The sequence below is a fragment of the Rattus norvegicus genome, chromosome 14 (assembly GCF_021556685.1).
Source record: "Rattus norvegicus strain SHRSP/BbbUtx chromosome 14, alternate assembly SHRSP_T2T, whole genome shotgun sequence".
NCBI classification, from domain to species: Eukaryota; Metazoa; Chordata; class Mammalia; order Rodentia; family Muridae; genus Rattus; species Rattus norvegicus.
Genome location: NC_141547.1, coordinates 84881678 through 84908110, shown reverse-complemented (window position 1 = coordinate 84908110; position 26433 = coordinate 84881678). Strand labels below are relative to the sequence as shown.

Sequence of the window (26433 nt, the reverse complement as noted above, 5' to 3'; positions counted from 1 at the left end):
GATCAGCATTCAGTACAAAGGGATAATAAGTAGATTATTTTTGAATTAAGAACAAATGCTAAAAAACAATCCATACTCAGAACAAGATCAACTTCTCAAAGAATTTTACCTTTGCATCCAACTTAAATTCATCCTTTCTTGTTGTGGGCTCAGAGTCACTAATATCAGGGTTGGTGGAGAACCTTGAGAACAAAAATGTATAAAAATGGGTGAGTTTTGTTCTTTAAAAACCCTCTCAATTCATATGGAATTATGTTGAGCACACTGAGACTGTGCTATATAGAAAATCTACTTTTTTACATTGAGGTTCAATAAATTCATTTTACACTGTAAATATTTTGTTTATTTTTCTCAAAGAGAACCTGGCAATGCTTTTGTACTGGTCTTTTGAGACCATTTATAATTCTAAATGTTTATAAAATATAACACTCTTTTAGTCCATTTAAAGCTAAACACATACAAAAGCATTTCTCTTTAATAAATGCACAGGTTAAAAACAATCCATTTGTGGTTTTAATAATACCTGAGAATGCTATACTAATAGCATTATAATGAAATAACCATGAGTATATTATTACAATGAAAGTCAAAGGTGGTTTGTTATGAAATGTAAAAGATAGAAATGACATAGTTAGGAATTTGAGAAGTGTTACTGAGTGCAGGAGACTATATCAAACTTAATAATAAATATGTCCTAAACTCCTGTATCATCATGATCATGTTGCTATAGACTCCAAATATTCTAAAACCATCAGTGTTACCAAAAGCACATCTGAGCATCTAAAACCTCCCTCTTCTCTGTAACACCATTCTTAGAAACTACCATGGATCTGCTGTTTAATTCATCTTTGATGGATTTCAAAATTTCACATACTTCACGGATAAACAAACAATAAGTAAAATCCACAGGTCTTCGGTGTAAGGAACACGAGGTTGGATTTCATTCCTGCCGCTCAGGGAGTTCCTAAAGTCCCGTCCCTGTGTGGACTTTCAATAGGGTCCACACAAGCAAAGGAATGACGGTAAAACCATGCAGGAAGACGACAGCAGCACAACTGTGTCCACTGATGACGAGAATGCAATAGAAAGTGAATTTTAAGGAAGTATAATGGTAGTAGTTCAAGGGGGAAATGAATAAGGGAATCAGTAACTCCGGCAATGATGGGAATAGCTTTTGGACATACTCAAATATGGTTAGTTTAACAATGTATACATATAGACATGGTTTACTTCCAGAGAAACAATTCCTCCACAGAAGTTGCATGATTTTGTTCTGATAGCCACAGGCTTGAGATCTACTCTGAAACTTTCCCTGACGGAAGCAGGCCTTGGTTATGACTGCAGCTATAAGGTTTTTAAGAGCATGGTTATGGTACCACCAAGCTTGTTGGGAACACTCTGTACAAGAGCTCACACATGGCTGGACTTCATGAACTGATGCTATTGGTTGGTTTTATCTCTTATACAGAAGAGCAAGAAAAGGCAGTGAGAAAGTGTGCAGTCTAACGCCCTGGATCAGCTTCCGGGCAACTGTGGGATTATGAGCCCCCTCAGGGAAAGCCACCTAGCTGAGGAAAATGGGTTATGACAGACAGCGTGCACACTCTGCACACAAGTTGTGATGACCACGAAACAGCTGGTGTCAAGTACATCATGCGAGCCAGAGAACACTACTGAATACCAGTTTTCTTTTTTTCTCTAATTAAATTCATTTCTAAAATCCTACCTTAGCATTGAATAGGACTCAGCACTTTCAGCCGCTTCTAAAGGTAAAGGAAAAATATGTTAATCAGCCACATGAAATAATAGGAAAGAAAGCTGGAGGTGGTGGCGCACGCTTTTAATCCCAGCACTCAGGAGGCAGAGGCAGGTGGGTCTCTGTGAATTCCAAGGCCAGCCTGGTCTACAGAGTGAGTTCCAGGACAGCCAAGGCTACACAGACAAACTCTGTTTTGAAAAACAGGTATATATACATACATGCATATATATTATATATATAACATATTAAAATGACGATTGTTTGGTGGTATAAATAAATTTGGACCCTTGCATCAAGAGGATTCCAATGATGGGCAATCCACTCTTCAAAAACTCATACTTTTACTAGTTTGTGTACTTCAAATCGAAAGAGAAAGGAACTTGTCAAAGTTTAATACGTAAATATAAACTCCCATGCTCAATAGCCAGACTGTAACTGAACACCATCAGACTGGCAGAAAATGACCTCATTAGCAGATTCAGTATGAGAGGCTGTTGGTGTCAAACAAAAACAGGCAGTGTGCCTCTTCAGGGCTAATGGCAGGAGAAGCACAGCTTAGAGCGTGCAATTACTTTTTACTTTAAGCTATTTTTCACTTTTAAGTGTGTAAGTATTTGCTCACATGCGAGTCTGTATACCGCCTGTAGGTCTGGTTCTTACAGAGGCCAGAAGAGGGCACTGGGTGCCCTGGGACTTGAATTACAGATGATCTTTGAACCATCACCAGAATGATGAGAATTGAACCCAGGTCCTCTGGAAGAATGGTCATGACTGAGCCACCTCTCCTCTCTGTGAACTTGTTTTGTTAGGGACACAGCACAGCTTCTGGGGAGTTTGAGGAAACTGCTCAGCATTGGATAAATCCTGCCAAAAGCAGCATCAGTGAACGACCATGGTCCTTTGAAGCTTGGCAAAACCTAATGGGCGGAGGAGGCCTGTGCTGGCTACACTTATGCCCACTGGACACCCAAACTGGAGTTATCTGAAAGGAGGGAACCTCAAGTAAGAAAATGCCTCCATGAGATCCAGCTGTAAGGCATTTTCTCTTTAGTGACTGATGGGGGACAGCCAAGCCGGTTGGGGGTGGATCCATCCCTGGAATAGTGGTCCTGGGTCCTGTAAGCTGAGGAAGCCGTGTGAAGCAAGCCAGTGAGCAGCATCCCTCTGTGACCCCTGCTTCAGCTCTTGCCCCTAGGTTTCTGTCCTGTGTGAGTTCCCTCAGTGATGCACACAGATGTGGAAGGGTAAGCTGAATAAGCCATTTCCTCCCCAACTTGCCTATTGGACATGGTATTTCATGGCAGCAATTGAAACCCTCGCTGAGACAAGGAGCAAGGATCTTTTTCAGTTTCCAGATTTCAGCGGAAGAAGAGAGACATCAGAAACTTGCTCTTACTAGGAAGAGCTAATAACAACTCTCAGTTCTAGCTATGTTCTCTATCTTGTACTTTGTCTCCCATGGAGCTATTCTCCCATTCAAGATAAGCTTCAAATGCGGGAAGAGAAAGTTGCTATCTGATATATGACAACTATGGAAATGAAATTGTGATCTCATTTAAGCTTCAGAATGGGCCAGGAGGGGGCTCTGTATAAAGAAAACATTCTTTAAATCATCTTAAGGATGAAAAATAAGTATTAGAACTCTCTCAGGTATTTCTCAGGACAATCTACTATACTCATAGAAAAGTAAGGTAATAGATGTAGCTGTGTGTGTGTGTGTGTGCGTGTCTGTGTGTGTACCTGTGTGTATATGTGTGTGCCTGTGTGTGTGTGTGTGTGCGCGCACGTGCGTGTGCGCATGCGTGCGTGCATGTGCACACACCATAAATATGGCTTCCCTTGAGTGTTGGCAACTGTGGCAGTTTGAATAAGAATGCCCCCTACAAGCTCATGTTTGAATACTTGTTCCCCAGTTGGTGGAACTGTATGGGAAGGATTAGGAGGTGTGGCCTTGGGGGAGATGTGTCACTTGGGACAGGATTTGAGGTTTCAAAATCCCATGCCATTCCTAGTTAGTTCTTTCTGCCTCATGCTTGTGAATAAAGGCGTAAGCTCTCAGCTGACGTTCCAGTACCACGTCTCCCTGACTGTTCCCATGTTCTCTGCTATGATGGTTAGAGACTCCAACTCTCTGAAGCTGTAAACCCCAAATAATTTTTTCTTCTCTAAGTTGCCTTGGCCGTTTTGTCCCGTCACATCAATAAAAACTAAGAAGTGTTAGGCCCAAGGCCCATCAGTAGGAATTAAAACAAATATGTTAAAATGTAAAGATTTCCTAAAGAATCTTCGCTAGGTTATAAACTTAGACTGTGTTCATGTTTGTCCCTTGTATTCTTTCAGGTATAACAGAGTTAACAGAGTGTCTCTTTTTCAGACTTGTCCTAATGAGTGTCAGTTATCAACTTGATACAACCTAGACACTCATAAATGAGTCTCAATTGAGGAATTGCCTACATCACATTGGCCTGTGGCCATGTATGACAGAAACTGTCTTGATTGATGATTGACTTGGGAGGACCCAGCCCACCGTGGGTGGCTTCATCCCTAGGAAAGTGGGCGTAGGCTGTATAAGAATACTAGCCAAGCATGAGCCAGTGAGTGAACCAGTGACCAGTGTTCCTCTATCGTTTCTACTTGAGTTCCTGCTGTGACTTCCTCAGCAATGGCCTGAACTTCAATAGTGTAAGCCAAAGCAGCCCGTTTTTCCCTCTAAGTTGCCCTTGTCAGACTTGCTCTATTATCACAGCGACAGAAAAGCAAACTGAAACAGGACTCTATTCTAATTTCCAAGATAGGTCTAAAAGTCATTGTGATGACCATTCTATAAAGTATTAATTGTTAAGAATGTATCCTCCCATTTTTGCAAGTGTGTGTCTGAATGTAATTGAGCAGGACAGCCATGTTTCTCGTGGGTAGTACAGCATAATACCATTCTCCTGGGCCATTCTTATTCCACTGCAAACCCCCAAAGAAACAAATACAGTTCTTTGTACAGAAGAAAACCATCCCATCAAAACTTACACCCATAAATAGTAATAAAAGAAACTATAGAAGACAGAGATATGTTTTGGTGAGAACGCACTTATCCAGAATCTGGGAAGCTCTAGGTTCAATCCCAAGAACACGAAAGGAAAATGATTTTTTTTTCAAGTCACACTGTTTGAGAAAGCAAAATATACTAAATGATGAACTCATTAAACAACTCAGATTCTAGACAAATAATTTAAAAATATAAAATCACTTCATATGTTCACTTTGTAAACACCACTGTCATGACTTAACTTACTTAATTCTTGCTCTTTTTTTTAATAAAAGAAAAATTATCTAGAATAATTCCTAATCCAGGTCTTACCTAGATTGTGGTCTTGGCAAATTTCAAGTCCCTTTTCTTCAACTTTTAAAACACCTTGTCTTTTTCCACAAATGAGAAAAATGAGAAGCATTAACTACTCTTTTAATGTAAGTATAAAAACATTTAACAAAGACTTTAAATTCTTTAAAGAATGTTCATTAAATACAAGAGAAGTTGCCACCTAGACTTCAAATGTACAAGCTCTTCAGGTTTGGATGGTGTTTGCAATTAAACAAACACATAAAGATGAGATTAAAACAAGATTAAAAATGATACAGCCATAAATCGATATCTCAAGGTCACGCATCTAGCAAGTATGAAACCTAGGAACTCAGTACACTCTTGTGTGGGGCTCAAACCTGCTGTGTTCTTGTTGCCATCCACATACTGCCTCTGTTCACTGAAGAATGCCTAGTGCAAATAAAGACAGGTAACCCCAGCTTCCTTTGCTCACTACACATACAGTCTAAGACACTATAAACAATGCAAAAAGACCGAAATGGATTCTGGTAATCACAATCAGTGATCACTCAGAGATGCCATCAGGTGACTGCTCCTTGGAGACAGCAATCTGACGCACCGTCACCCAGATGAGAGAGTGATTTTCAATTCCCATTGTGTGTAACAACGCGCTCTTGTAAGATGTGTGCATCAGAACGCAGGGATGGAAACGGAAATAAGACATGAACCCAATGTTGCGTAAATATGCATGAGCCTCTATTTTACAAAATTAGTAAAACTAATGCAGACTCCTTCAGCACCACGTGACGTGAGACCAGCTTGCGAATGAGGAGAGCTGTGCATCAGGAAGTGGAATATCAGTCCTCTTCAATACAGCCCTTTGTGCCCGTGTTCAGGTATGAACTGCTCAAGCTTTGTCCTGATAATTACATCTCATAAACTAGAAATGAAGTCTGTCCCTGTCTGTTTAGTTCTTCGGATCGCAGGGCTGACTGTGATCAGTCCAGGGTGCCAGAAAGGCTGTTACGTAGAGAAAGGAGGAAACAGGGGCACCTGTCCAGCTGGACATCTGTCTGGAACTTGGCAGCTTCAATTAATGGAAATTCTGTCATCTGTGGTTTGTTTTCCTCCAGAGGGGCTAAAAGTGACACCAGTTCATCCTGTACAAACAAAACAATAACTCAGTGACTCACAAAATGATGCACATTTGACATAATTAAAATCCTCCTGGGGTTGGGGATTTGGCTCAGTGGTAGAGCGCTTGCCTAGGAAGCACAAGGTCCTGGGTTTGGTCCCCAGCCCCGAAAAAAAGAAAAAAAAAAAGAAAAGAAAAGAAAAGAAAAGAAAAGAAAAATCCTCCTTACATATTCTGTGGATGTGATAGTGTAAGGCAGGCAAGAAATAAATGGTGTCTTTCCCCTGCACTGGGCCTTCACATTGATGTTTCTTCCCTGTGGAAATGCTGTCGGGCCATCACACCAGCTACCCTCAAAACTCAGTTCCATCAAGGGGCATCAGAATGAGAAAAAATGGGCTGTATCTTAACCACAGAGAATGTCACAAGTCACCCAGTGAAAGGAGAGAAAAGCAAGGATTGATGGCGAAGCTGAACACTGTTCCCTGTGGAGGGAAGGGAAGCAGGGGCCATACTCAAAAGGCACAAAGCAGCCCTCACTAGCCCCGCCCGGTGGAGGGCGTGGGTGAAGCAGCAACTCTGCCAAGGACTGGTGAATTAGTAATGGAGAGTGATCTCATGCGTCTTCGCTACATGAAACCTGGAAAGGCAAAGCAACATGGCTCCTTCAACCCCATCACAGCTCTTTAGACTGAAATCAAAAGGTTCTCAGAAGGGCGGATGGGAAGAAGTAAATCGTAACGGTTTCTGGCAAAAATGATGGATGACCTGAAAAGGAATCAACCAAACCGATGGGCTCTTCAGGACCCGGAGGCATGGACAGCAGCACAGAGGACGCAGCTAGCAGAGAAAATCGGAAGCATGGATGGGGAGTCACCAACATGAAGTACAGCTTGGCAAGGAAACTGAGGTTTGTTTTAATCACCAGAAAACACTTAGGCTTAATAAACACTTCCGGCAAATTATCGGGATACAAAATCAACAGGTAAAAACCAGTAGCTTTCCTACGTGTCAATGGCAACTTAACCAAGAAAGAAGTAAAAAAAAAAAAAATCCTTTCTCAACAGACCAAAATACCAAAAACTAAACCCCACACAGAAGAATGGTTTGAAGAAGATAGCAGACCATGGGAAGACCTGCCACGATCACAATTTAACATTGTGAAACGTATATTTCACCAAAAAGATCTACAGACTCAATACAATCCATATCGCAATCACAGTGGTATTCATCAGAACTGGAAGAAACTGCTAAAATCCTTATGAGTTCCCAATAAACAAGAAAATCCTTAGAAAGAGAGCTCCTAAGGCATCGCGATGACTAATCTTGATCTCTATTACAAAATCTTATCAACTAAACCAGCAATATACTGGCACAGAGACAGACACGAGGGATCTGGAGAGGTGCCTCAACCACTTGCTGCCCTTGTAGGGGTCCCAGCAGCCACATAGCAGCTCGCCACCATCTACACTGCCAGTTTCCTGTAATCCGATTTCTTTTTCTGGCCTCTGAGGGATGCTACATACATGTGGAGTCCCTACGTGCAGGCAGAACACCCATATACATAAAAATAAAGAATTAAAACAAAGACAAACACATGCAATGCTGGAATAGAATACAGGATGCTCATATAAAGCCAGGCATATAAGGCCACTTATTCTTTATGAAATTGTCAAAAACATACACTGAAGGAAAAAAATAGCCTTTAACCAATGGTGCTTAGAGTGTTGGGTCCTCACAGTTAGAATCTAGAACAAAAATCCATACATCTCACTCAACAGTCATCAATTCAAAACAGACCAAAGACCTCAATGAGAAGCTGTAAAATGTTGGGGGAAAACACTTCAAAGCCATGTAAGAACTAGTATGGGTTTTCTTTCCACAAAAGGCTCTAGTATTGTAGAAAACAATAGATGGGACTGTATGCTATTAAAATACTGAGCAGTGAAGAAGGCAGTTGACAGAGAGAAGAGGCAGCCTACAGAGGGGTAAAAAGTCGTTGCTGGCTATGTATTAGACATTGTCTTAATATTTAGGGTATATATTAAAGAACCTCAAAAAATCAAACATTAGGAAAAACAATCATCCAATTTACCAATAGGCTGATGAACTGACTATATCTCAGAAGAAGACACACGAATGATCAATAGACTTGAAAATGTGCTCATTATTCCTAGTTGAGATGGCTGGTTTTCCATTGTCAATCTGACTGCCTTTAGAAACATCCTTTAGAAAAGTTCTGGGTATGAAGTAATCCACTAGGTCATGGTTGTCCTACCAGGGGCCACAGGCTTGAAGAAAGTTGACTCTCCTTTCCTCAGGATCTAGTAACTCCTATCAATAGATCCTCAGTTAGGAGTTGGGTGAAGAGGGTGAGGAACCTTTCTCCTCTCTGTGCTAGAATGGCTAATCTGGCTAGATCTTGTGCAAGTCTTATGCAGACAGCCACTACTATTTAGTTCATAAGTCCTACCATGTCCATACATCACCGCTTCACTCTGGTCCCCTCAGACCTGTGGCTCTGAACCACCTGCCTTCTGGGACATGCCCTAAGCCTGGGAGCGAGGGTGTGGATAGCTGTCTCAGTTGAGGACTCCTCAGACACTTATTCTCTCCATCAACTGCACAAAGAAACTCTTCTGATGGAGTCTGAGAGCCTCACTTATCTTTGGGTAGAGAGATGTAGCTCCAGAGGGTGATTTAATACTGTGTTCATGTGTAATGATAATAGTGGTCCACCGCTGGGGCCTGTGAGCACCAACCCACAGAATCTGAGCCATGTTTACAATACTAGGCATGTGCTTCCTCCTGTGGCTCATACTTTACATCCAATTAGAAAGGAGTTGGTTACCCCCTTAACATTCGCGCCATTACTGCACCCCTGCGCCTGTCCTGCCACACTGCTCATTACTACACAGGGTTCACAGCTGGGTAAGACATCAGACATAGTTTTAATTCAAGTATACAAAGTATACTTCGTTTGTGATGAAAATATTGATACGTTATACACGTCTATGCTTAAATATTGATACGTTATACACGTCTATGCTTAAATATTGATACGTTGTACACGTCTATGCTTAAATATTGATACGTTGTACACGTCTATGCTTAAATATTGATAAGTTGTACACGTCTATGCTTAAATATTGATACGTTATACACGTCTATGCTTAAATATTGATACGTTGTACACGTCTATGCTTAAATATTGATAAGTTGTACACGTCTATGCTTAAATATTGATACGTTGTACACGTCTATGCTTAAATATTGATACGTTGTACACGTCTACGCTTCCACAATGTTCTTGTCAGTCTGAAAATAGCATCAATATAGGGAATACGCTCTCTTCAAACTAAAATAAAAAGTGCTAGAGGGACACAAACCAACAGGCTCTCTGGTGTAGCTTGACTTTGTAGACAAAGGCATGTTCATTGATTATTGTGATAACTAACTAATTTAATAGGCATAAATATTGGATAGGTCATAATGACATAATTTTAAAATCACAATAATATTTACCTGTACCAATAATCTTTGCTCAATTTTCACTTTTATTTACGGTGTCATGCTGGTTTGGATAAGAACATCCCCCACAAACTCATATGCTTGAATGATTGATCTCCAGTTGGGGGAACTATTTGGGAAGGATTCAGTGGTGTGGCCTTGTTGGAGGAGGCGTGTCACTATGGCTGGGCTCTGAGATTTCTAAAGCCCATGCCACATCCAGCTAGTTCTCTCTGCCTTCTGCTTGTGGACCAATATGTGAGCTCTCAGTTACTGCTCCAGTGCCCTGCCTTCCTGCCTGCTGCCTGCTTCCTGCTGCCTGCTGCCATGTTTCCCACCATGATCTTCATGGACTCTAACTCTCTGGAACCACGAGCTCCAAATTAAACACTTTCTTTTATAAGTTACCTTGGTCATGGTGTTTTGTCACAACAGTTGAAATTTAACTAAGACATGTCAGTAAACTACATCCCTGTCATTGTGCATTTCTGGGCCATTATTTCAACTCTCATGCTCTCCAAGGGTTTACTAGTTCTTTGGCTTTTATCAAAATTAAAACAAAAACAAAACAAACAAACAAACAAAAAAACAAAAACAAAAACAAAAACAAAAAACCCTGAAAGCCAGATGTGGTGGCACATAATCCCAGCACTCAGGAAACAGAGGCAGGAGGATCTTTGTGAGTTTGAGGCCAGCCTGGTCTTTATAATAAGTTCTAAGATAGCCAGGGCTACACAGAACTGAGGTTCTCAACCTTCCTAATGCCGTGACCCTTTGATACAGTTCCTCATGGTGTGGTGACCTCCCAACCATAAAGCTGGTTTTGTTCCTACTTTATAACTGGAATTTTACTACTGTTTTAATCATAAAGTAAATATCTAATATGTAGGATATTTGATATGCAACCTGTGAAGGGGTCACTCTACCCCAATGGGGTTGTGACACACACAGAGACCATATCTCAAAACCAAGAATCTCAAACAAATCAACTGCACAGACGGTTTTCTCTGACAAACTCTCCAAGCAAAAATGATAATAGAGAAGGCACTATATCACTTAGGATAAATACTGAAAAGGCTGGATTCTGAACAAGAAAATTAATCTAATAAATCAGTATTTTACCTTAGTGTTCTCTATTGCTGGGAGGTTGGGATCATTGTCACCAGACTCCTTGAAAACCCTTCGGAGTAAAACATACAATAGGACATGAGTTCTGTTCTTTAAAACATTCTGGAGCATGTATACTAAATGTATTTTTATTTATATATTTAGAAGTTCATCTTTGTTTTTCCTATAAAAACAACAACAAAGCTTTTAGTTACCTCCTCTGCCTCCACTTCTCTCATTAAAGAATGACAGACAAGACATTCTCAGGGGTTAAAATGACTAGACGGCGGGGGTATGGCACCCCCCCCCCCTCAAAAGCTGAACTAAAGCAACCAATTGAAAACTAATGTGCTATCGCTTCTCGGCCTTTTGGCTAAGATCAAGTGAAAACTAATGTGCTAATATAAGACAAAGCAGGGCTTTTCTTGGTGACTGATGAGAAAGGGCCCCGCCCACTGTGGGTGGGGCTACCCCTGGGCTGGTGGTCCTGGTTCTATAGGAAAGCAGGCTGAGCAAGGCATGAGGAGCAAGTCAATAAGCAGCACCCCTCCCTGGCCTCTACATCAGCTCTTGCCTCCAGGTTCCTGCCCTGTGTGAGTTCCTGCCCTGACTTCCTTCGATGATGACCAGAGATGTGGAAGTGTAAGGTGAATAAACCCTTTCCTGTCCTGATTTGTTTTGGTCGTGGTGTTTTATCACAGCAATAGTAATCTGAGTCTGCCGCTTCCATAGGGGTAACTTGAGTTTCCCTTCATTCTTTCTTGAAACTGTCTGAACGATCCGACTGAGCAAGGGATATACTGACTACTGTATTCCTAAGATCAGAATATAGTTTGAATTGGTTTGGCAATGAAATGGGTCCTTTAATTTGAGCCCGCACATGGAGTGTAAACTTGGCTTCCCTTTACATCTTGAGCGAGCTTTCCAGCAATTCTCTGTCTGTCGAGTAATGTTCACTGCGATTATATATGGGTTCATTTTCAGTCCTTGGGAACATTTGATCAGAGCTGTGACTATAGATGAGCCAGCTCTGGGCTTCAGGAACTTCAGAAAATATACAGTGAGGCCCGAATCACAGTTTATGTGTAGCTGGATTATATGATGGGCCAGAAACAGCCATGGTCTGAGGGGCCATGGGCGTCCTGGGAGGCCATGGGGCAGGGAGAGAAGCTGAGCTCATGGCCATTACTCAAGGAACATACAGAGTTCAAACAGAAAGCACCAAGAACCGTGAAAGAAAGCCATTGGGCGCACTTTCCCTGTGTCCCTCTAGGTCCAACAGACCTGCTTGTTAGGGTGAGGGGAAGGCGAGAAAAATAACGAGGTGTGAAGTGTTTTTGCCTGGTCCACGATTATCACACACCACTCTCTAAAGAAAGATGGAGGAACAAGATGTCTGCCAGGCTGTGCGGGCCCCAGTTTACTGTCAAGTGTTTGGTTTTGGAACTGCAGTTTTCTCCTGATTTTTTTTCCTCCTTCCCTGCCTTCCTTTCTTCCTTCCCTCCCTTCCTCCCTCTTTTCTTGCTTTTCTCTCTCCTTCCTTCCTTTTTTCCTGTCTTCCTGCAGTGCTGGGGATGGACTTCAGGTGCTTTCTAACACGAGGCCAATGCACTTCCAATGATCCAAACTCCAGCTCTGGGATTTCTGAGACAGGATCTGGCTATGTAGCTAAGGCTGGCCTTAAATCCATGACTGTCCACCACCAGGGTGCTGGGGTGACAGGTGGCCATCACTGTACCTGCTGCACATGTAGTTTTCTGGGATGGAGAAAACGAGTCAAACAGGTGTGTAGGCCTTACATGCTGCAAAGATTGACAAACTAAAGGTGATGCCCACGGGCCAATGTGGAATTGAACATAAAACTGCGAACTGTCTGATGACTGTGTTAAATGTTTTCTATAGATCTGCTATGTTCGGTGTACGTGGCTCTCACGCCTTCTGAAGACGCTGAGCTGGTTTTACACAGAGAAATGAAAGCCGGTACCTGCTCAGCAGCTCTTGTGTCTGTACATCTGCCTCCTTTCCCTCCGGGAAGATTGCCACCTGCTGCTTGCTTTCCTCTCGAGGAACTGACCGGGATTCCATGTCTTCCTGTATTAAAAAGGTGTGAATTATTTTAAAAACATAACATTACATACTTTTGGGGCTAAGTTTAAAATCCTGTTAAAGCCAGCTTTACCCTCCATTCAGTTGGGTTGTAGACTGCTGGTTGCCTGGAGAACTTAACGGGTTCAGGCCAGTCTGCAGGATAGCCAACCCAGAGGCTGGACTCGGTGAACATGGGTGACTGAGCCACAGGAGGCTGCACGGAAAAGCAGAAGAGAGGTGTTTGAGACCCAGAGAATCCACACCCTGACATCTGCTTGCCATTTGCATCATTGCCTGGAGGAGCAGCACCGGATCGCAGGAAGTGCATGCCACGGCTGACTGCAGGGGACACTGGTGAGTGAGTCCTCCACACCATAGTCTCAGAGAGCATCATGCAGAAAGACACCAAAGAGAAACTTCCGATCTGCAGGCCTGCATCGGATCTGGGACATCCAGAACAAAGAACATGCTGGTCTCGGAACTCTTTCTCAACTGGGAGGGCACAGGTTTGTGATCAGGCCACTTCCCCACCTGTGACATCTGGAAACAAACGCAGAGGAAGGAGAAAGAGGGCCTTCTGTAGTACAAGCAAACGCTGCTATAGGCAGGACACCACACTTGATTTGGTTGCTTATTTTTATTTTAATCTTTTCTACGTTAATATTTTAGAATTTACACATTTGGACTTTGTCTCAGTGTTTTAATGATTTATGTCTATGCGTGTATTGGTCGTATATATGTCTGAATACCCGGTGTGTATCTGGTAGCCATGGAGGTCGTAAGAGGGCATTGTATCCCCAGGGATTGGAATTAGGGATGGTGGTAGGGTACAGTACAGGCCCTGGGAACAGAACCTCGGTCCTCTGTCTAACAGGTCCAAACACAGCAAACATGGCGCTAGTAGGTTTTGCTCCTTTCCATTCCCTCTCCCTCACTAAAGCATTAGATTACGTTTGTAAAGCTGGCCCCCAGGGTCCATTCTCTTATTTGGCCACTGGCTCATTCTTGAGACTAAACACCAAGGTCCACCAATCAAAACTCATTATTTGGCTACACTGGCTAACCTGTCCAATCAGGGCTTAGCAACTCATCCTAGCACGGACTCCCCTTTTCTCCTTAAAATGCACCCCACAGAGACCCCTATAGCAGCCTTTGTCCAAATCAGCAGCGGCATCTCCTTCCACCCCCAACCAAACCAAACCAAACCAAACCAAACCAAACCAAACCAAACCCAAAACAAAAACACCCCTGCTTGCCCCTCTGGGGTAATTACTCTCCTTTGTGCTGAGGACTTGGTGTCCTGTGTGTTCTGTGACAATTCCAGGGCCTCCTACATTGCTGCCATGCCTTAGATGGGTCTACAGGATTCCCCAGTTCAAGTCTCCCACTTCCCAGACCATCCGGTTCCTGCTCCCTTCATTCGACATTGGCTAATTAGTGAGTTTCTCCCTCGTAGCCATTCTAAACGTTCCCCAGCGTTCCCCATCAGTATCAGGTGATGCTGATAAGCCTCTGGGATGTCTCCTAAAGGCTCCAGCTCATAGCTCACAGCCATTACTGGTGCATCTCAGCATCAAGAACGGTTCTTATGCTTCTTAGATATCAAACAAAATGGCAGCCTTTATGGTTTCATAAGCACACAGACAGATGGGGTGCCCCTACCTCCCCTCTCTATAACTTTTCTGACTCCACGTGCTTCTCTGCCAGCTTCTACCCCTGCTCCGAGCATTCCCTTCCACTCTGTTCCCCTTCTGATGTGTTCTTATTGGGCCAGCAAAGCCTCCACAGCCACCCTGACTGACCAGTGTTCTGGCCCCACCCCCTTGGCCAGTCACTGCTGCTCTTGTGTCTTCCCATGCAGTACCACAGCTGCTGCTGCCTTAGCCATGCAGCCCTAGGAGCCTGCTACAGCTGTAGTGGCTGTACTGCTCCAAAAGCACACCACACACAGCCACACACAGCCACACACAGCCACACACAGCCACACACCACCACCACCGCTGTCCCTGCTGCCCAGTGGGAAAGCCTACCACTGCCTTAGCCTTCTCTGCCTTCATCTCCCTCTCCCTTCCAGTCCTGAAGCCAAACTCCCCGCCTTGATAAGTCCCTCCTCACAGCCCCAGCTGATCTCAATCTTGGCCTTTCCAAAGCCCATCCTCTACCTCTCCATTTCCCAATTTAACCCTTTCCCATCTCCCTAGGACCTGCAGTCCTGGCTGTGGACTACACTTTCCCTGATCTCGCCTGTGGGCTACCCAGCCTGCTCCTGTCCTCAGCTTGCCCCAAAAGTTCTCTCTCCCCCCATGGAGCTGCCTGCTCTGTCTTTTTCTCTGGTGCAGCTCCTCCCTACAGAAACAAACAAGCCCCAAGTTGTTCATATCTTGCTCTGTTCTACACTTCCAAAAGTCTCTCCTCTCCAATTTCAACTCCTAAAAATCCTTTAACTTATAAACTGTTAAGGTGAAGGCTAAAAAATCAGACACACTACAGAAATGGCCCTCAAACTCTTCAGAGAGCTGCCGAGTATGGCCTTTAAAATGTTTAAACTTCCCATTATAGAGACATGCTAGCTCTAATGAAAACCATATGGTCTTCAAAAACGATAGGGCACAACTCCTCCTGAATTGTGGTAAGGCTAGCCACTGGGCTAACCTGCCTCATGCCCCTCACTGCTGCCAGGGTTCTGCCCAAACTAAACACTTTTGGGTTGATTGCCCTACTCTGCCTGGTCAAAGGAGGGTTAATTTTCCCAAATCCTCTGCCAAGAAATCTTTCAGACCTGGGTCTGACAGAAGGCCCACTGCTCTCTAGGACCCCAAAGACATACGACTACTGCCTCATCATTGAGACATGGAGTAACCTGGTAGGTAGGCAATGGCCTGATCACTGTCATCTTAATTGATTCATAAGCCATTCGGATTATACCTCCTGCTGTAATTCAGCCTTCTTGGCTCTCTAATGACACTGACCGGCCTGTCCATGCCCACACCAAATACTTCCTCATGTGGGTTCTCACTTCCTGTGTCAGGTTCCCACATCACATTCCTTCTAGATATGGAGACCAGGTTTTTCAGTCCTGAGAGAATTCTGGGGTTCCACTGACCCCTTTTCTGCCATGTAGTTTCCAACCACTATTCCTGGTGACACTACTGACGTCTTGGTCCTTAGACCTTAAAGATGCTTTTTTCCTTATCCCAAGATGCTCGTTCTCAACACACACACACACACACACACACACACACACACACTCACATATACACTCACCCACACAAACACACTCACCCACACAAACACACTCACACATGCTCACACACACTCACACACTCACATACACACACACTCACATACACACACACACTCACACTCACACACACACACACTGGTCAGGAGGGGTAGAGTCAAATATACATAAGTAAATAAATGATCTTTTCAAAAATGCTGCAGATGGGGTTGGAGAGGTGGTGCAGTTGTTAAAATGCTTGCCCGACAGGCATCAGATCCTGATCTTGAAATAAGAGAGCCCTTGTGTACAAGACGATACAGTGTGCTTTTGTATTCCAGTGCTGGGAGATGGAAACACGAGGGTTCCCAGAGCTTGCTAGGTAGACAGTCTAGCCACAGGAAAACTGTGGGTTCAGAGTTCGACAAAATAAAGTAAGGTCAGGAGCAAGTGAGGGAAACTCAGTGTCAACCTGAGGCTTACATGCCCCTCTCCGACGTGTACTGACTTGGTTTGAAGTCCTGATCTGGGCTGAGAGATGGATCAGTTGGGAAAGTTGCTTACTGGCCTAACCTGAGTTCAGACCTTAGCATCCACATGAGAGCCATGTACACGGGGCACTGGGAGTGAATCTGTACCCCAAAATGCTGCTGGTCTTCCAGTTTGGATCAGTTTCTTAGGTTTTAAGAACAGGGTGGCGGTAGACATGGTGTACACCTGTCTCTGCTGCTGCCCTAACCCTAAGACCTTCTGCTGGGTACTGCAGCACACAGCTTTAATCCCAGCATGTGGGAGGCCGAGAGTTCCAGGCCAGCCAGAGCTATGTGCTAAGACTCTGTCTCAAGGGGGGGGGGGGGAGGGAGGAATAAAGCAAGGTACATATAAGAAATTTTAAGTTAACTATGAGGGAAAATCAGCAAAATTAGAGATCATCATCTTGAGCAATGCGTTTCAGACTCAGGAAGAAATTACTTCCTGCTTCTCTGCATACGTATGCACGCAGGTCTTGGATCTGAATTTATATATAATAATGTTAATTCTACTTGATAGAAATCTAAAGGGGGGGGGGACTGGAGAGATGGCTCAGCGGTTAAGAGCACCAACTGCTCTTTCAGAGGTCCTGAGTTCAATTCCCAGCAACCACATGGTGGCTCACAACCATCTGCAAAAAGATCCGATGCCCTCTTCTGGTGTAGCTACAGTGTACTTATATAAAATAAATGAATAAATCTTTTTTAAAAAAAAAGAAATCTAAAGGAGTGTGTGTGCATGCACGCATGCATGTGCTTGTATGCGAGAGAGCAGGTGCAGTAAAGAACCACGGTGGGGGTGGGGAAAGAGATCTTAAAGATGGTTATGGGTAGGAAACTAGGAAGTAAAACCTGCAACAGAAAACCCAGGGAATTAAAGCAGCTAAAGAACCACGGTGGGGGTGGGGAAAGAGATCTTAAAGATGGTTATGGGTAGGAAACTAGGAAGTAAAACCTGCAACAGAAAACCCAGGGAATTAAAGCAGCTGGTGAGCCGGGTGGGGAGTAAGAGATGGAGTCGTGGGAAGGGGATCACAAAGCCCAACACGGCAGTGGTTTGAAAGAGAATGTCCCCCAGAGTCTCAGGCCTCTGAGCATGTGGTCCCCAGGTGGTGGCTGTTCCGGAGGGTTGGGTGGTACAGCCATGCTGGAGGATGTGTGTCACTGAGCTGGCCTTTGAGACCAGTTTGCTCCCTGGCTCTGCTTTGTGCTTGTGTGGTTCAAGAGGTGAGCTCTCAGCTTCCTGCTGCCATGGCTGCCACCTCTCTTGTGTCAGTTCCACCATCGTGGACGCTGGTCCCTCTGGAACCGTAAGCCAAAATAAATACTGTCTTCCTTAAGTCCCCTTTGGCCATGGTGTCTTATCATGGCCAATAAAACTAATACAAAAGAATGTATAACGATCCTTTAAGAAAATGCACTGGCATATATACTAATTATAAAAAAAACTTAAAAAATAATTTTTACTATAAAAGGCCCTGTCCTGTAAACTTGTGATGTACAGAGGAAATAACTGAATTCCATCGGCCTCACTGCCTTTCCACCATGCTGCCTTTTGACTGTCCCCTCTTGGGCTGCACCTCTCTCTCTCCAGATCTCCCTGCACACACTTGCTGGTTCCCAGAACCCACATTTCTGTCACGGTATTTTTTTTTTCATGTGATTTTTGGTGTCCTGCTTGTATTCCCCATTTACCAAAGGGCTTCCTGATGACAAAGGGCTCCCCACGCATCTCTCTCTCTCTCTCTCTCTCTCTCTCTCTCTCTCTCTCTCTCTCTCTCAGATTACAAACTTCGCATGTGGTGATGGAGGTTTTGAATGTTTTATTAAATTAATATGTTTGTCATCTGTACCACTAAATGTGTCATCCAAAGTCCAGTTATGTCTCTAGGAGTGACATGTCTCTCAAAACACCCCAGGGGTTGGGGATTTAGCTCAGTGGTAGAGCGCTTGCCTAGGAAGCACAAGGCCCTGGGTTCGGTCCCCAGCTCCGAAAAAAAAAAAAAAAAAAAACCACAAAAAAAAAAAAACATCCCATGATTGTCTGATTGAGAATGGACACAAACCTGCAGTGTAGGCCACTATTTAAGAGCCTTGGTAGGTCAGTCCGTGTGGGACATGCACCTTTCTTGGAAAGCATTGATATGTGAGGGAATAGTGTCTTGGGGACACAGTGTATAGAGCTTCTCAATTCCACGCTCACTCCTCTAGTTTGTGGTAGGAACTCACGTGGGTCGGTCTGGGCTGTCTGCACACGGACCCAAGGCCAAGAGCTCACTCTGCATAGCTCACTGAGGAATTTAAGTTAATGACCGGCTGTGTTTGCCCGAATGGCTTCTTGAGACAAAGTGTGTGAGTCTGCCTCTGGTAGCGTCTGCCTCCGATGCACTGGATTCATAGCACGCACAGGACGCTGCTTCTTGGTGTATTAAAGAAGTAAGACAAATGGGTACATGAGTTCCTCTCTTTCTCAGGCACCAATGCCACTGGGACAAGAGTCAATGAACAAAGCCACATAAAAGTGAACAAAATGTTGTAACTAAATAAGCAAAGGTTTGACCAAAGATGGACCAAAGACACTAAAAACCACTTTTATAAGAAAAAGAGAGACCAGTGGTAAATCATTTTCAAAGGGGAGGGGAAGAAACAGAAAAATAAAAAAGTTAGCCATCCCCTGGTAGGGGAGGGGTGGCTTTTTGTAATGCAGCTCTAATGTGTAGCAACGACAACTAAAAAAGTGCTGATATCTACGAATGTCCCTTAGATGAAATAACTGAGAAAGCTTTTGTCCACCCGCCCCCCAACTCCACGGGTCTCACCCTCTAGAGCCTCATTCTCTCAGCCGTTCTGATCACACCCATGTATCTATTCTCCCTGTTTCCCCAGCTTCAGCTTTTCAGTATAGTTTACTGGACGCTACTGTTCTTACTGGGATGGGAGAACTGACAAGAGAGGAAAATGACACAAAGTTACAAAGGGCCAGGAGACCGCAAGGTCAGGGCTTCTGTTCCTGTTGCAGAACATTTGAGGCACCCAGACGACTCGGAAGACAGGTGTGAATACTTCCGCCAGGAAGAGGAAACGAAATACTGGAAAAGCATATGGGTTTAAGAATCCTGGCTTGACACGGACTGCCCCTGGACTCTGACCTCATAGGTAGCAATGAATAGCCTAGTAAGAGCACCAGTGGAAGGGGAAGCCCTGGGTCCTGCTAAGACTGAACCCCCAGTGAACTAGACTGTTGGGGGGAGGGCGGCAATGGGGGGAGGATGGGGAGGGGAACACCCATAAAGAAGGGGAGGGAAGGGGTTAGGGGGATGTTGGCCCGGAAACCGGGAAAGGGAATAACACTCGAAATGTAAATAAGAAATATTTAAGTTAATAAAAAAAATTAATAAAAAAAAAAAAAGAATCCTGGCTTGAGGAGCTGGAGAGATGGCTCAGCAGTTAAGAGCACTGACTGCTCTTCTGGAGGTCCTGAGTTCAAATCCCAGCAACCACATGGTGGCTCACAGCCATCTGTGATGAGATCTGATGCCCTCTTCTGGTGTGTCTGAAGACAGCTACAGTGTACATAATAAATCTTAAAAAACAAACACAAATAAACAAAAACCCTGGCTTGTAAAATATACTAAACTGAAAAAAAAATAACACAAACCTAAATTTAAACATAAAATTAAATTTACAAACGGAAAGGAGGAGGTAGGAAAGACAAGATTTTCAGTCATATAATTATGTATTTTACAACATATCCTGGCACTGAGGACAGAAAACATATACTTACAGTAACATGTGCGAGTAGTTTCTCTCAAATGAATGCACGTTGGTATCCCTAAAGAAAATATCTTACTATAAAACAAGAATTGAAAATATTACAAAACCACAGAACTTTTTAAGAGAAACTGTTACAAGAAGGCTCCTTTTGAAAACAACCCTGTGCTCACAGTATTCAGCATTTGTCAGTGGGCTTCGAGAGTTCAGGCCAGAAACAAAGTACTTTAGCCAGTTTTTTTTTTTGTTTGTTTGTTTTGTTTTTTTGTTGTTTTTTTCGGAGCTGGAGACCGAACCCAGGGCCTTGCGCTTGCTAGGCAAGCGCTCTACCACTGAGCTAAATCCCCAACCCCCAGTCAGTCTTTTTTTAATTAAAAAAGTTTTTATGTGAATGAATGTTTTGCCTGAGTGTATATGCGCACACTGCACGTCTGTCTGATGCCAGTAGAGTCCAGAACCGGGAACTGAGTCCCTTAGAGTTACAGCATGAGTCGCCACAGAGGACTGAGAAAGGACCGCTGAGCCAACTCTCCAGCCCTGAGCTATGCAATCTAAGGAAATGTAAGCAACATACTGAGAACCCGCCTCAAGATACTTTCAAAATAGAAACGTGTGTGTCCGTACAAATAAGCTTTTTAAGTGCCATTATGACATCATAAGGAAAAACAAAACCCTGTCTTAACATCAACCGGCTTGGTTTTCCTACGCCTAAGCAGATACTGATAGGTCTTATTTTCTAATTGGGCCACGCGTGAATGTGGTTTAAAATTGGACAAACGATCTAATAAGTAGCACAGACTTTTCACCATTAAAACAGCACGTTTATTAGTCTTCACATACTTTCCGACTCCTTAGCGGTTTGGATCTGGCAGCCATCCTGGGAGGGGACAGTGTGCGTGATGGGAGTGGGGGGATATGTCATCAAGAGGACTGAGTTCTCCAGCTATGAGGTAAAGCACAGGGAGCGTCCAAGCCCCACCTTACATTCACTTGGCCCTGGATTCAAATGGCATTTTACAATTTAAAAGGCAAAAAACTGTTAAGGTCAACAAAAATTTCCCAGAGTCATACAAAATGGCTTCACTGGAGGGATGAATCAGCAGGAAATCCTACTGCAGAGAGTTCTGTAGCTTCTGTTGCAGAGTGTGTTGTGTGTGTGTGTGTGTGTGTTGTATGTGTTGTGTATGTGTACGAGTGTGTGCGTGTGTGTGTGAGTGTGTGTGTATGTGTGTGTGTGTATGTGTGAGTGTGTGTGTGAGTGTATGTGTGTGTTGTATGTGTATGTGTGAGTGTGTGTGAGTGTGTGTGTGAGTGTGTGTGAGTGTGTGAGAGTGTGAGTGTGTGTGAGTGTGTATGTGTGGGGGTGTGTGTGAGTGTGTGTATGTGTGTGTGAGTGTGTATGTGTGTGAGTGTGTATGTGTGTGAGTGTGAGTGTGTGTTTGTGTGTGTGGGGTGTGAGTGTGTGTATGTGTGTGTGTGAGTGTGTATGTGTGTGAGTGTGTGTATGAGTGTGTATGTGTGTGAGTGTGAGTGTGTGTTTGTGTGTGGGGGGGTGTGAGTGTGTGTGTATGTGTGTGTGAGTGTGTGTTTGTGTGTGGGGGGTGTGAGTGTGTGTGTATGTGTGTGTGAGTGTGTGTTTGTGTGTGGGGGGTGTGAGTGTGTGTGTATGTGTGTGTGAGTGTGTATGTGTGGGGTGTGTGTGTGTGTGTGTGTGTGTGTTCTTATTATCTTTGAGTAACAGGTCACAGCTCCCAGAAAACAGCCAAAGCTGAATTTCCTCAGCAGCTGTGTCCCTGTGCTTCCACTTCACACGCAGAAGGAAGTAAAAAAACAACTCGGGACGGCTGCGGAGAACGCCAGTTCTACATTTAAATAACTCTGTGTCTCACAGTTTATCTTCTTGATTTATTAACACAGATTAAGAATCCTCTCATTGGTAAATGCTGCTACTGAGGTAGAGGATGACCTGTCCCAAACGTGCAGTACCGGGGTTACAGACACCAAGCGTGCCGTCTACTCCAGAATGAAACGGAACCATTTCTAACCCAGAGAAAGACAAGTTGGAAAAAGAAGCCTTGCTTTGGCTTTTAGTGGGGAGAAAAGATCGGCACTTCGGATGAGAGACAGTAGTATGGGATATGAAAGCACACATTTAGTAAAAACACAAGAGCTGAGATGCATGAGAACCACCCATCTAAGCACCCAGTCAAGAGTCCGAGTCCGGGGACTCTGAGGATGCTCTCTCTAAGTCTGTGTTCTTACGACAGATCCTAAGTTCTCCCTTCTCACCCAGCTCCTTAGAGCAAACCACCCCAGAGGACAAACCCTAAACATCAGGAAGGATAATGAACTTAGGGCACATTCAAAATGCTCGATATTGTTAATTGCTACTATTTTTCTGTTTGTTTCTTCACACTGAAATATATTAAAATTCTGTTTTAGCGTGAAACTATTCTGGGAACAAAAGGTGACCCACCCACAGGTTTCCAGCCTTCTGCTACCTCATAACGTGCAGAAGACTTAAGATGAGAAGTTAAAGGAGTAAGCGAAAGCCTTCTGAAATCTAAACCACTAGAATATGACACTAAGAATGTGAGCTGATATTAAAAGCTAAGCACAAAACTTCAGAAATTAAAATTTTACGCTATGGTTATTGAATTTCTGCTTGTACTAGCTTGCAACTATTTGGGCTAAGATGTATTATTTGGCTGTACAGGGTTTATTATTATTTTTTTTAATTGAAAATAGATTCTTCTTCATACAGTACATCCTGGCCGTGGTTTCCCTTCCCCTCCTTCCTCTCCTCTCAGCGCCCCTACCTCCCCTCTCTCCCAGATCCACTCTTCCATTTCCCTTCAGAAAAGAGCAGGCCTCCAAGAAACAACAAAAACCAAGATGCAGCAAGACTGGGGCGGGGGTGGGGGCGGCTTATAGTGAGGGTGGACAAGGCTTGCGAGACACGCCTGTTCCCACGGTTAGGAGTCCCCTAGAACCACCATTCACTGACAGTTTTGAAACCAAAGGTAGATCTGTTAGCCGTGACATAGATTTTCAGTTTCCTTACAACTTTGAATCATCAATATAATGAAAGTCACACAAGTAAACTACTTTTTAATCTTTTTCCATTATTTTATTTTGTGTGTATGAGTGTCTGCCTGCGTGTATGTATGTGCACCCCGTGCGTGCGCGATGCCTGTGGAGGTCAGTAGTAGTCCTCAGATCCCGTAGTACTGTAGTTACAGATGGCTGCGAGCCACCATGTGGGTGTTGGGAACCGAAACGGGGTCCTCTGCAAGAGCAACAAGTGCTCTTAACACTGAGCCAGCTCTGCAGCCCCCAGGTAAAAAGTTAAGCCACAGCGATGCATATTTATCCCAAAGACCCTGGCTCAACTTCAGACTCGCTCTACTGAGAAAGCACCTCGTGACCTTCTTCCCAGTGCGCATGTCCCACGCCTAATTCAAGCCTCACTGCACAGAGCAGCCACCGCCTCTGTCAGGACTCAAAGTAAAACAAAGCAGCAAGAGGCCCAGCTGGTCATAATTATATAAATGTTTCTCTCTGGCTGACTTTTCAGATGCAGTGAGAGTAGACCACTGCTGAATGTAAGAATATATAGAAAAAAAATTCGGAAAGAGAACGTTGATTTCACAGAGGGGCATTTTACCTTGGTACTGAAGCTAGGTTCATCGTCTACTTCTGTGGGCTCAGAGTTACTACGTCTTTGGGCGGAACTTAAGAATAAAAGTAAACAAGAAGAGGGGAGATTGGGTTATTAGTTATCTGTACTATTTCTTTACGAGATATTTAAAATTGATCTGTTAATTGAAAACAACAAGGAAACAAGCAATCACTATCCCTTTCTGCCTCAACTCTCTACCCATTACGCAGGGGTGACTCCTTCATATGTCCATGACAAAGAATGGTACCCTGTATATTGGCAGAGCCCCCCAAAAATGTCTTCACAGATTTCCTCTCTTGAAGGCCGATGCATTGGCTCACGCATAGTTTTGCTGCCTGAATTGTAAAGGAAAACAAAACAAGGCTCGAACAGTAGTGTTCCCTCTTTGCTGTCTCCCCCTGGTTAACAACTGCACTTCATTCAGAATTGGACATCTGGATCCTTCATAGCTCAAACCATAGACTGAAAGAGGCCAGGGGGTTGTGTCACTTTAAACAGCACAGAGTTTCCCCAGAAGAGGAGGACAGTGGTTAAAAATCACATGTCTACAGCATTCCTGACCATGTTCTCTTCAGAGAGATGAAAACATTAAACATTATTTTTTTTAAAAAAATATTTTTTTCAAATAACCTTCATTTTCAGGTCTTCACAAGCTATCAAACAATAAAAACCCCTCGTAGGCTCATATACACTCCAGGGAGAGAACGTGGGGGCCCTGGTGGTGGAACATCTAAATCCCCAGGAATATCTTCCCTCCTGTGCACTCCACTCCCCAGGCGTCCTCCTTCAGGGTTCAGTCACATTCTCCTGTGGCAATGCGGTACGCTTAAACGATCTCTCATATTCTGAAAGACTGATTTGCTGGACCTTGCAGCCAGAGTTAATATCAATAATAGACCTTTTGGTTGCTTAAGACTGCAGTCTTACTGTGTCCTCAGCCTGTTTGTTTAACCTAATTTTAAGAGAACTATGTGACAATCACCCTTCAACTTTCTATAAAGGTTAAACACAGCATTTGGATACTGGCTGGTAAGCAGTGATGTTTGTAGTACCGTTTGTCATCTGGGTCAGTTGGTGTCAAAGACATGATCTCTGTAACACTCTGTCAAAGATTTCGGTAGAGTGTACCATCCCACCCCCATTAAGCTTTCTGCGCCTTTCAATAAAGACAGAAAAAAAAAATGCCTTTGTCAAGGGTATCTGGGTCAAGAGATACACACAGGATGAAACACACAGGACCATGGAGGAGAGAATTCAAATCTGGACTTGCTCTTGGTTAAACGACTCCAAAGGGAAATGCTTTTATTTCTTTCCTCAATGAGACACCAATGCCTGATTGGTGACTCGGAGCCAACCACTAATGCATTTAATCAATTAACGTTGCAGCCCTATTTCCCAAGCCTGGTCAACGCCCTCTGTGGAGTCAGTACCCTGGCCTCAGCTTGGCCTGGGAGAACTTCTCTAGGCCATGGATTCAACTTGCCCTTTCCTGGGTGACCGCGTATGAATCAGCACTGGGGTGGATCAGAGAGCTGCTACCTAGTAAGATGCTCTGACTACCTCAAGTTATTATAGCCCCGTTTAACAGAAGTCCTAAATCTTGTCCAGAACTTTTTGATTTCTTTTTTAAATTTTTATTCATTCTTTCTCTCACATGTTACATCCTCATTGGAGTTTCTCCTCCCTCCTCTCCTCCCAGCCCCTCCCCCACCTCCCCTCCGAATTCTTTATTCTAATAGGATCTTCTAGATTCTCCGCTAAGGATTTCCATCACCTCTACCACATGTGCTACAATGCCCAAAGTGCTCATCCCCTTTCTAAACTTGTGAGCACCACCCGGAAGTTGTTCCTGCACATAATACCCTGTCTGTTGATTCTGTGGTGATAGCCCGGAATGAGTTACACTTACTATTCCCATCTTTAGCCTCTCCACTGGGCTTCTCTATGTTCGCCGGCCATATTACTAAAACACTAATCTGCTAAGAGGTGGAGGTTTGGGGGGTGGAGGTTTGGGGGTGGAGGTTTGGGGGAGTGGGGGTTTGGGGGGGTGGAAGTTTGGGGGGGTGCTACTGGCCATAGACTCAAGGGTATCAGTCTCTGCTGCGCTTGGTATAACCAAGGAAGCCATTTCAGAGTCTTTTAGTCCCAAGCTCTCTGACAGAGCAGATGAGTAGGGGAGGATTCTAAACACAGGTTCAAGTAACCACTGGTAGTTTGATTAGTCCACAGCATTCCCTAAAGTCATGAAACTGTACATGGAAAGGAACACTTAGCAGTCAGATATAAAAAATCATGAAAGAGAAGCTAAAGTAGGAATC

General features: G+C 43.9%; 1 protein-coding gene across 13 annotated transcripts in view; it reads right to left on the bottom strand.

Moving 5' to 3' along the window:
- The window catches only part of Ankrd48 (ankyrin repeat domain 48), a 116458-nt gene that overhangs the window by 65507 nt on the left and 24518 nt on the right, over window positions 1–26433 (bottom strand). For 9 of the 13 annotated variants that reach the window (XR_015636671.1, XR_015636669.1, XR_015636670.1 and 6 more), the window contains 8 exon segments: window positions 24101–24167; window positions 13004–13126; window positions 12809–12915; window positions 10840–10897; window positions 6126–6232; window positions 5112–5170; window positions 1727–1763; window positions 110–182 (listed from right to left, as the gene is read on the bottom strand). Coding sequence is in view for 10 of the 13 variants with exons in the window: in XM_087583433.1 (XP_087439559.1) it covers window positions 110–182; window positions 1727–1763; window positions 5112–5170; window positions 6126–6232; window positions 10840–10897; window positions 12809–12915; window positions 13004–13126; window positions 24101–24167 (631 nt within the window). In the remaining 3 variants the exon portion in view is untranslated. 13 annotated transcript variants of the gene reach the window in all.